Source organism: Rosa chinensis, chromosome 2, assembly GCF_002994745.2.
Source record: "Rosa chinensis cultivar Old Blush chromosome 2, RchiOBHm-V2, whole genome shotgun sequence".
Classification (NCBI taxonomy): Eukaryota; Viridiplantae; Streptophyta; class Magnoliopsida; order Rosales; family Rosaceae; genus Rosa; species Rosa chinensis.
In genome coordinates, this window is record NC_037089.1 from 18,408,983 (window position 1) to 18,420,819 (window position 11,837).

The window sequence follows — 11,837 nt, forward strand, 5'->3', positions numbered from 1 at the left end:
GACAGTAGCAAGAATGACCACGAATGACTTGAAGTTGCAGAGGGGAACTTTTCTCAGTAAGGACAAGGTCATATATAGGAGCTGAGAGATCCTATAAGAACAATGTTGATCATGATCATCACCATGATCATATGGCACCAAACAAAATTCCATAATAAGAACCCTCTCAGACAAGTACTTGATGGGTCTATAGGAGTGAAATTAATAACACGAGGAGGTTATGTTTGGAAGACAGTCACCATCTGGCCTCATAAATTAGGAGTTTGTTCAACTTAATCTGACCAGCTCTTACCATCTGTGCTACTCTTTCACCTAATTTAACACGTGATTTGACTGGTAAAGATGGCACCAATGATTATCGATGTTGAATCACTTACAGTGTCTGTGCATAGAAAAGAATTTCGCACCGAAATAGATGCAAAACTTGATTCTAGCTAATGGTTGAAGACAAACCCCGACTGTCGTCAATCAGCGTTGACATCATCTTAAGGATGACGCACCCCACTACGTCAGCGAGTTTGTTTTGTTAGTCAATGCGTCACTAGATACGTGATGCCAACAAAAGCTTGAGCAAACTTGCAGATATGATCGATCATAGGAACTTCAGTAGGACTCTTCCTTCAAGTTCCAATGTAGTTGCTCTGCACGTGCATCAAAGTCCGTACAAACACACCTTTCTTACAGTCCATGGGCTTTGAACCTGAGCTAATTGGTGGATTCGTTGAGAACTATCGGGCTTTGTTGCAATAGTACACCAAGACACCTCCCTGTCCCTGCGAACCAGAGATTTATTAGGGTTAGCCAGTTATCCTGACCTGGTGTATGCCCATGCAAGTTAGCGTGTAATTCCCGTTGCTAATGACTTTTCATTTTTTTTCAAACAACTGAGAATAGACAAACAATTAGTCCCTAAGTTGAATTTAGACCCTCCCAGTACAACAGAAAAACTTATGTCACTAGACCAAATGATATTGGACCTCAAACTTCCAAAATCTCGGCGAATCTTCTTCAACCATATCTCAATCGAGGAATGATGCATTGATTCAAAAGTAAGCCAATTGCATGTGGTATTTTTACACTACCGTCATGATGGAACCAACTTGTTATGAGTTGGGCTAATCTGGTTTAGAATCGTAATTGTCTCCAATTGGGTCGGTTGGGTCTGGCTACGGCCCAATGGACTCATGTTTTGGATAATTGGAGGGTAAATCCGCTTATTCCCGGGTCACCGCAAGGTCACGGATTCACTACGCCAGATGGCACAACCTGGGTGGCTGGTAATCAAACCCAAGAAAGCGAAGTTAAAACTCTCACATTATCAGCTTTTTTCAAAAAAAGAAACCAAATAATGAAAAAAACCTCAAGAAAATAAAGGAGGAAGGAAAAAAAAAAAAAATCTGTGCTTCTTAGAGGTCCTCGAAACTCTGCAAAGAATTCCCCACACTTTTCCCTGGTTCCGTTCAAACTCTCTCTCTAGCGCCACATGATTTTGTAACCTATTGACGCCGGCGACTTTTTCCGACGATGACCTCCATCACCTCCGTCGAGCTCAATTTCCTCGTCTTCCGTTATCTTCAGGAATCAGGTTTGCAAACCCTCAAATTTGTCCATATTGCTCCTTAAGTTCACCTCTGGCTTTATGCCTTAATACTGTAATTAGATTTTGCATGCTAGGGTTTCTTAGCACAATACTGAGAATTTATTTTTCCGATTTCTGTTGCGGAGCTACAAAATTTTTCTGAATTAGGGTTCAAAATTACTGTTCTGGGATAACTGTTATATTGGCAGCTCGTTATGTGTAGAGAGGAGGGGGAACTTATAGATCTGAAAACTTTAATGTGTGTAATTTAGCTGTATAGTTATCAGGAATCTTAATGTTCATTTTTTTTTTTGTTTCTTTCATATTCGAATTATGCTGCTATAATGTTTGCGGTGAACCGACTAATCATCATTGTAAAACTGAATTTATTGTCATGGTGCTGAGAGTGGTGTTTGTGCAAGTTGTGAAATCCTTCACTCGCTCTTGGTTCTGTTTCTGTTTCCTTTTATTATTTTGATTTTGTTTTGGTGAAGCTCGCATTAGGTTATGATGTTACGGAACTTTAGCTTTAAGATGATGGCCATATATAACTTTTTACCATTTTTTGCTTGCTGATGTAACAGTCACTGTTAGTGCAATTTCTGTGCCTTCATCAAAAGGAAAACAAACTGAATGTGGTCGGTATATAAGATTTGAGAGTTAGTAGTATTGATACACTACCCATAAGCTAAGCAGTTGCAGAAGTAGACGATATTGTAACATCTCCTTAAAAGTTACTATAGTAGAATGAGAAGTGTGGAATAACCTTATGAATGTTAATAAAAAAGCAGATGTCCATCCATAAGTACGTTGTACAGTTGTTATCAAAAGTGTGAGGAGTAAAGCGACAAAGATGTGCTTAAATCAATCCACCATTAGAATGCTGTTTTTGGTGCAATGGATTCTTTTGTTTACCTAGTTTCTTTTTTCATCACTATTGCAGGCTTCACACACTCGGCTTTTGCTCTAGGATATGAGGCCGGTATTAACAAATGCACTATAGATGGAAATTTGATTCCACCTGGTGCTCTCATTACATTTGTTCAAAAAGGGCTTCAGTACTTGGAGATGGAAGCCAACTTGAGTAATGTTAGTATTCTTAGGTCTTTTCTATTAATCTAATTTTGGCCATTTATGTTGAAATTTTGTATGCACAACCCAGAATGTATGCTAATCAGTGTTTGTTTTAAGCTTGCCAGAGTGATGCAGAGGTTGATGAGGATTTCTCTCTTTTACAACCTTTAGATCTCATCCAAAATGATGTTAATCAACTACGCCAATTGATAAAAGATAGAAAGAAAAATTTGCAGAAGGATAGAGATAAGGACAAAGACCTTGAGAAAGAACATGAAGGAGAGCGTACACGAGTAAGAGAGAAGGAAAGACTAGAAAGGGAGAAGGAATTTGAAAAGAGCAGAGAGAGGGTAGAAAAGAATAAGGAGCTAGAAAAGAATAAGGAGGTAGAAAAGAACAAGGAGCAAGAAAAGCATCATGAGGACCATAACGACAGAGGTAGGGCTACAGAACAGGAAGAAAAAGTCAATGTCAAACATGAAGAAAATGGAGCTTCTGCAGGTAAATGATCGTTTACCGAAAATATCTTCTTTTCTTTTTCTTTCTTTTAAATTCCTTGGGATGTCCCTAAGTTCAGAATAAATACAAAGATGAAGCAGACCAATATGCATAGTTTGGTTGTGACTACATGCTTGTTCAATGATTCTTTTACTTATATGACTGTTATGAAGTGAGAACTATGACATAGTTCCTTACCTTGAGCCAGCCCTAATATAAGAGAGTTCTTAACATGTTAGTTATTTCAAGGATCTTAAACTATATCTTCCAGGATAAATCATCTTTTGGCTAGCAATGGACTAAGGAATATATATTTTGAAATTTGGAGGATCAACTTTGTGCTTAAACTTTTGAGATTGGGAGTTTGTAACGGAAGTATGGAATAGTTTACATCCTACATGGGATAGGAAGTAAGAAACACACCTAGAAGCTTGTGTTGAATTAAGAGATGCTACAGTGGGATGTGTTTCTCTTCAGAATGAGCATGGTTAAAATTTAATGCCAATTGCATGCTTCATTTTGAGCAATTGTCCACCAAATTATGCATTGTTCACAACAAAATTTGGTGTGCATTGAAAAAAAAACAATCAAATTTCTGTTCAACTCTATGGTAAGGCGTAAGTCATCGGTTCAAATCTGATAAGGAAAATGTTATAGAACTCCTTTTCACTCTACCTAATAGAGCTGCAATTTGACATTATTTCTGCATTAATGGTCTCTACAGATACTATTTTCCTGCATTTTTTTTTTCTGTTTCTTAAAGGGAGATTATGGTAATCATATTTATGTTTGTTGGAGCAGAACCAATGGATATCTCGACAGCTTCAACATCTCAGGCATGTGAAATCCCTAGTTCTGATGTGACCATTCTAGAAGGCCATACATCTGAGGTTTGAGCATGTTTTATATATTCTGGCATTATGCACCTTGGCTCTTTTTCTTAGTTTCTTCTGTTTCCATATGCATGTCTCTATGTAACATTTTATATCTCTTTCTTTCTTCATTAGGTCTGTGCTTGTGCTTGGAGTCCAACTGGATCTCTTCTTGCATCTGGGTAGGTATTTCATTGTCAAATTGTTCATGTTTAGTTACCTATCTATTATCTATTTGGCTACTTTCTCAGTTATGTATTGTCACTAGGGTTGAGCACTGCCGGGCAACATGTTAACCCTCTTAGCTTTTGGCAACTTATCTTTAAATGATACAGTTGTTTGCATATATTAGGTCAATGTCTCTCTTTTCAGAGTCTGCACACTTTAGTTTTAACTATCTGTGCTTGTTATTAATTATAGCAAATGCAACATTGTTTAAGATTGACATGATTCAGTGATATGGGATAATCATGTTATCTTTCTGCCTGTAATGCCTATTCTAAGATGGGTTGTTGAACACATGGTGCTGCGACACTAATCACTTGGGATGCGATTTAAAAAATGTTGTTTATTTATATATTTTTTAAAATTCTTTTCCCTCTCCTTCCCTCACTCTTTACACTTTTGGTTAATTACTTTCTAGGTCTGGAGATTCTACAGCTCGCATTTGGCCAATTCCAGATGGAAGCTCTAGATCTGGTTTACAAAATGGTGCATTAAATGTGTTGGTGCTAAAGCATGTTAAGGGTAGAACAAATGAAAAGAGTAAAGATGTCACGACTCTTGATTGGAATGTGAGTCATGTTACTTTGCTTGATTATCTGATAAGGCCTATCAAATTTCTTGTACATATCTGCTTGCCATATGGATGTTCGTTGCAAGTGTTGTTTCAAGTTTCAACCTGCTAGAAAAGCATCAAGTTTCTGTTCTTTTCTTTGTAAAAGCAGAAGTATAAAGCATGCTTAGTATATAAGGAGATACAATAATGCTAACTTGTAAGGGTTGGTGCATCACAGCCAAAAGCATTGACTAGAGCCAAATGTCCGCAATTTTATTGGCTCCATGAATACATGGTTTCTATGGAGAGAAGACCAGGTTGTTTGCTGTAAAACATGAACTTAGTACATGAAGGGATTAGTGGTGCAACGAGTTGTCTTTGCTTTCACTAGTAACAATTTTTGCTTTATAAGATGTTGCTTAATCAATTCATCTTTTTGGGGAAAAAAAAAACAAATGCATTCCACCACATGTCGAGCATGCTACTTTATCTGTATGGAGCATTTTATAATTTATAGTGCAGTAGCTTCTTGTCTCTTGATTAATATATATATATATATATATATATATATATATATATATATTTTACCTCTTTTAAATGTATATGTAAGCAAAGCTTCCTTTCATGCAGGGAGAGGGAACACTGCTTGCAACTGGCTCATATGATGGGCAGGCAAGAATTTGGAGTACAAATGGTAAGCAGATGATTATCGTGATTATCTTTCCTGTTTTTCATTTGTTTCAGTTGATGTCTGATTTCGAGATTACCATTCACCAATCTTTTTGGAAGTTCGTCACGAGTTTAATCTGGCTGGTATCCTTGATCAGGTGAACTAAGGAGTACTTTGAACAAACATAAAGGTCCCATATTCTCTCTAAAGTGGAACAAGAAGGGAGATTATCTGCTTACGGGAAGTTGTGATAAAACTGCAATTGTGTGGGATGTGAAGGCAGAGGAAGTGAAGCAACAATTTGAGTTTCATTCAGGTATCTGTTGTTTTTATAAAACAACCAATGTTGGTTTTCTGCTAAACAATTTCTGTTGTTGTGATTAACACTTTCCCTCCCCATCATTTAGGTCCAACACTTGATGTTGACTGGCGCAACAATATGCAATTTGCAATGAGCTCCACAGACAATATGATATATGTTTGCAAGATTGGGGAAAACCGCCCTATTAAAACTTTTGCAGGACATCAGGTAAGCTTATACATTCAGCCTCTTTAGATAAAAAAGAGGTTAATTCTCCTTTTAATATATTATTTTTCATTTTAATGTAAGAGGTGGAAAGGTAGGTTTAGATGTACTTAAATTTTTGAAGATCCGTTTGCAATGCCCAATTCAAGCCTTAGTTCTTTTGATATTTGTGCTCAGGTTCAAGTGAATAATTACTAAATCCTATCTTTGCATTCCTAGCCATATCCTTCTAGAGTTTTTTTGTTTTGTTAAAGTTTACTCACCTTAGTCACCTGCCTTTGATCAGTCAAGTGGAAAACCCCGACTATTTGGTACTGGAATTTGCTCAGGTAGCAAAAATCAGTCACTTGATTGCTTTTGAGGACTATTAGAAAAACTTTCACTGATCTAGGCACCTTTTTTTTAACGTAAGGTACTTGTTTCTCCCTTTTGTAGCTAATCTAAGAAATTTGGCTGTTTCAGGGTGAAGTTAATTGTGTGAAATGGGATCCAACTGGCACGCTGTTGGCTTCATGTTCTGATGATATCAGTGCAAAGGTTATTTTCTTTTGACATTTTAAATTTGTACTTTTCTTCTTTTTTGACACGAAAAATGGGAGAGTTTAGCCGCGGTAAATGTAGGCTACCAGTCCGAGTACAATTCCCCACTTCATAGTTAGAGAGGTAACTAGGTTAATCACATATCAATACAGCATGGGGAATGTGGCATGGCCTTGGGTTTAAATTTAATTTCACATGCTGCTTGTTAGAACTCGAGTGTTCTTATCACAGGATAGCATTGGGTTTAAACTTGATTTCATATACTGCTTGTTAGAAATTTGAGTGTGAGAAGAAAACTTTTATTTGTCTTATTTCTTCTTGGGCCTTGCATTTTCAAATTACATCTATCACATTACTGAGAAATATATTGTATTTGCTGCTTATATGAAATCATGGTGTAGATATGGAGCATGAAGCAGGAAAAGTATGTTCATGATTTAAGAGAGCATTCTAAGGTATTCTTCAGCTCTGTGTCCTTTCAAAGTTTGATTTGTGGGTTTTCAATCAGGTTCTTGCAATTTAGTTTTAAGGATTCATAGAAGTATGTGAAACTGCATTTCAGGAGATATACACTATCAGATGGAGTCCAACAGGACCCGGAACAAACAACCCTAACCAGCAGTTGGTTCTGGCAAGGTAAGTATGTGGCTTCCCTGATGAAGTGAGATGGCACTGGATTTTCTAGATTTGTATATATCATGTCAGCAATTGCTTCAATTTTAATTTCTCTTGTTTATTTAAGAACTCAAAATTTTTTAATAGACAGCATTTACATGGGTTCCATTTTTTTTAAAAAAAAACGTTGTCAATTTATAGTTTAGATAAAGCCAAATGTTTTCTAGTCTTAATTATAGTTTTGTTGCCATAAACTGTGCAGCGAGAATCCTATTCTTAAGCCACTGATCTTTATTCATTCTGTTGCATTTGCGTTGTGTTCTAATTTTTTAAATCGAACTTGATTTTAACATCAAACCTGAGTGAACAGTAATCTTAATATTTAGATCTATTTTAGTCTTGATGCGAATCTTTGTATGAACATTGCAATTTCTGAACTGACTGTAATGTTAATATATTACTCTTCTTCAGATTAAAAACTTATCCTGTCTTTCTAAAGTTCCAAGGTCTGTCTGTTGTGCTTCGTGTGCAGTGCGTCATTTGACTCTACTGTAAAGCTATGGGATGTGGAACTAGGAAAACTTCTCTACAGCTTGAATGGACACAGGTACTGGACTTAACAGAACCATAGGAGAGGATAATGCCAAAAATTGGTTTCTAGTAATAAATGTTGGACCGCTCCCTTTGCCAGACATGCATTTATAGTTAATTCCTTTTGACTTGCTTCTTTGAAGCTAAAACAGATGTTATATTTCAATTAATACTAGTCTGACTTATTTTATTTTTATTTTTTTCAGAATATATGTATTAATGCTTTCAATTTAATCAACAGGGATCCTGTTTATTCCGTCGCCTTTAGCCCAAATGGTGAGTATTTGGCCAGTGGATCTCTTGATAAATCAATGCATATCTGGTCACTAAAGGAAGGCAAGATTGTGAAAACATACACCGGCAATGGCGGTATATTTGAAGTTTGCTGGAACAAGGAAGGTGACAAAATTGCTGCATGTTTTGCCAACAATACAGTCTGTGTTTTGGATTTCAGAATGTGATTCTGAGGTGAAGATGCTAAGCTGATTTCGTGTTTTGAGAATTAATTGAATGTCAAATCCCAGCCATAGATTAGTTCGTTGGATTGATTTGGATGGACAAAAAGTGTACTTTTAGTTGGATTAGGTTTGGTTTTTAACCATAGATCAGATCGAGGAACTGTTCACTAATCTGCCTTCAGTTAGTTTGTAAGTTATCATGTCTTCATTGTAACTGTCAACCAGGCTTATGTTAAGGGTATGTACAGGATTTTATTAATTTAGTTTGTAACCTATTTGAGATGGGCTTGTTCAATGGAGCTTGCTTCTCACACATGCTGTTCTTCCAACTTTTTCATAGTTTTATTTATTTGTTTGTTGATTGGGTTGAGTCACTTTGAATCAAAACGTTCACTTTCCCAACTGAGTTGAGGAACTGGAGATTACTTCCCTGTCAGATTACATTATGGCTACATGAGGCTAATTTCTGTGAGATGAAAACTACATTATGCATTTGCATTACAAAAACAAGGTATAGTCAGTGTAATACATTATTTACCAGTAATCACCACAAGAACATGAACCATTCACAAAGTGGTGAAACCTATTTCTGTCCCTCATTACAATCTTTCGTCCAGTGATTTTCGATATTAACTTGGTCACAGCATGACAGTCGGAACACACACGGAGGTTCTTCACGATTTTGAGGGTAGTTCCGGGTTGAGTACTAATCAGCCCGAAAGCAATTGCAAGCTTCTCACTATGAACTTCAAGGGACTGCTCTTTTTCCTTCTCCCCTAAATCGTGTAACACAGTTTCTGTTTGTGGGGTGTAATCGTGGGCCTTGAGCCAACCATTTATCTTCTCGATCATCGTATATACCTCTTTGGTCCTCGGGCACTTCTGATCCCCGGCTAGGAACTCATGTACCTTATTATTCACTTCAATTGAGCTACAGCCGGGCTCCTTCTGAATCCCACTGTTTTTCATCAAGGTCCTCACCTTTGCCACCCCATCCCAGTTCCCAGCTGCGGCATATATGTTAGAAAGAAGAATATATGTTCCAGAATTCGCAAGATTTTGTCCAACAAGGAACTCTGCTATCCGCTCTCCCAAAGCAATGTTACCATGGAGTCTACAAGCTCCAAGTATAGTTCCCCATAAGACTGGATCAGGCTCAATCTTCATGTTCTTGACAAACTCATACGCTTCTTCTACCTTCCCAGCACGGCTGAGAAGATTTACCATGCACCCATAATGCTCAATCTTTGGTTCGATCCCATATTCATCCTTCATTGAACTGAAGAAAGCTTGTCCCTTGCTGACCAAACCAGCATAAGCACAAGCATTCAAAACACCAATGAACGTTATATCCGTAGGCCGGTACCCAATTCTACACATCTCACTGAACAACTCCAATGCCTCTCGGCTAAACCCATGCATTGCATACCCAACAATCATAGAATTCCAAACAACAACATCCTTCCCGCCAATCCCATCGAAAACGAGCCTTGCATCCTCCCAACTACCACACTTACTATACATATCAATCAAAGCAGAACCAACCTGTACATCAATCCGAATCCCATTATTCTCAATGTACGAATGAAGCCATCTACCAGACTCAAGAGCTCCAATCTGCCCGCACGCAGAGAGCAAAGACAGCACAGTCACTCCATCCGGCTTAACTTTGGCCGCCAGCATTTTCCGAAACAGCCACAAAGCCTCATTCGGCATCCCATGCTGCGCATACCCGTCAATCATCACATTCCAGCACACCACATCTCTCTCTTTCATTCCATCAAACAACACACGGGCCTCATCCACCTCTCCCCGCTTCGCATAGCAAGTAATCATGGCCGTTAAAGAAACCAAGCTTCTCTCCGGCATTGTATCGAACAGCTGTCTTGCACCCACAACATCCCCGGCTCTGGCATAAACATCCACAAGGCCGGTCCTGACATACAGATCGGAATCAAACCCCAACTTGATAGTCTGGCAATGAAGGAATCTTCCGGCATCAATTGAGCATGACTTCATCAATGCGGAGAATGTGAAGCAATTGGGTTGGACTCCATTTGTGAGCATTTGGGTGTAGAACATGAGAGCAAGGTCGTGAAGGCCGCGTTTGGAGTGGCTGTTGATGATGGAGCTCCAGAAGAAGACGGTGGGGTTTTGGGTGCGGCGGAAGAGGGCGACAGAGTAGTCGAGGCGGCCCAAGGAGGCGTAGGAGCGTTGGAGCTTGAAGTTGAGGATTGGGTGGTGGTGGAGGTTGTGGCGGAGGAGAAGCGCGTGGGTTTGGAGGAGGTGGTGGATGGAGTTTGGCTTGTCGATCAGGAATGTGACTCTTTCAATTGATGGTGGGTGGTGGGTCGCAGCGGTGGTGGTGACCAAAGGGGTGGTGGAGCTCATGGCCTACTGCCAGATGTTTCTCAAACGTTTGGCGCAATCAAGTACTGATATAAAATCTTGAGATAAACTAACTGAGAAAAGAAAAAAAGGTCTGTTGCAATTTGTTTTTGTTTGTGGAATTGTCTCTTGCAATTTTGTCCACCTATATGGATTTGGACAGGATGAATTTCTGATAATGGGAAACAATTTTTTGTTCTATGGTAGATCAATGTGATTGGTTACATTGAATTATCTCTCCTCCTCAATGTTGATGTTGTCTTCTACTTCTTAATATAATGATTAGCAATTTTGTAATAAATTATCGAAGAGCCAACTTATGTCTTAGTTATAGAAATTAATAAGAAGTCAAAATCTAATTGAATTGAAAGATGAAAACCACTTAGTACCCCTTACTAGGTGTTTCAATTTTTCGAAAAAAAACCCTCTCAATTGTGAGCCGCACGCCCTAGGTCACCTTCGAAAAAACCTTGTTCCATTCGGCGGCGCGTCCCTGTGACGCCGTCATCGGACTTGCTGCTCTTCTCTGCCGCTCGTCGGCTTAGTGTTCTAGTTGTTCTGTGTGCCCAGATCTGGGAGAGATGGCTATGGGGATCAAGTGGGTTAAAAAGGATTGGTTGGACGTACAGAGGCTCAGTCGTCGGAACAATCTGGTATCGTCATCATCGTCGTCATTTTCCACCGGTGATAGAAGGTGGAGGAGGGTCGCAAGGACCAGATCATGCGCTCGAGGTGGGATTGATGGTGGTGGGTGGTCTGGTTTGGGGTTGCAGGTGCGGGACTTGGGTTTAACCCAGAGCTTTTCCGGCTTGTTTGGTGGCGGTGTGCTTGTGGTTGTTGGGGGCAACAAGGTGTCGTTGTTTTGGCTCTTGCACGCCTGGGTTGATGCGACAACAGCAATGGAGGGACGATGGAGGCGCTGCCGGGTTGATGTCGCGACGGAGGCGGTCTTGCAGGGTATGGATTAGGCTTGGGCTTTAGGCTGGTGTGGGCTCCTGGTCATGTTTCCTGGGTATTGGGCCTGGCCCCTTTTTGTGGGCTGGTTTAGAGTTTTATTTTATTTTGTTTTATTTATTTACTCTTTTAGGTCGTTAATAAGTCACTACCACATGGTAGGACGAGGTGGGCTTTGTCCAGATCTGCGCATCTTGCGTGCCTTGTCTGTCCTAGGTAGGCAGCGAGTTCTTCGCTTTGTTAAGTGGTCGCAACGTCCTAGTGGCAGGATGAAACTAAGGCCCAGTTTGGGAT

The 11,837-nt window shown here is 39.3% G+C and overlaps 2 protein-coding genes across 2 annotated transcripts; one reads left to right on the forward strand and one right to left on the reverse strand.

The window, feature by feature from the left end:
- The first annotated feature begins 1,337 nt into the window (after window positions 1-1,337).
- Window positions 1,338-8,514, forward strand: LOC112186828 (WD40 repeat-containing protein HOS15). The gene is made up of 14 exons (XM_024325357.2): window positions 1,338-1,585; window positions 2,523-2,668; window positions 2,779-3,154; window positions 3,953-4,041; window positions 4,159-4,205; window positions 4,667-4,817; window positions 5,432-5,495; window positions 5,629-5,787; window positions 5,879-6,000; window positions 6,460-6,534; window positions 6,939-6,992; window positions 7,100-7,173; window positions 7,685-7,759; window positions 7,985-8,514. The coding sequence occupies exons 1-14, from the start codon at window positions 1,525-1,527 to the stop codon at window positions 8,202-8,204; spliced, it is 1,713 nt and encodes a 570-aa protein (XP_024181125.1). The 5' UTR covers window positions 1,338-1,524; the 3' UTR covers window positions 8,205-8,514.
- A 159-nt stretch (window positions 8,515-8,673) lies between these two features.
- LOC112186827 (pentatricopeptide repeat-containing protein ELI1, chloroplastic) lies at window positions 8,674-10,743 on the reverse strand. Its single transcript, XM_024325356.2, has one exon. It carries the CDS (start codon window positions 10,590-10,592, stop codon window positions 8,736-8,738), a length of 1,857 nt encoding a protein of 618 aa, XP_024181124.1. The 5' UTR covers window positions 10,593-10,743; the 3' UTR covers window positions 8,674-8,735.
- Between the last annotated feature and the right edge of the window lie 1,094 nt (window positions 10,744-11,837).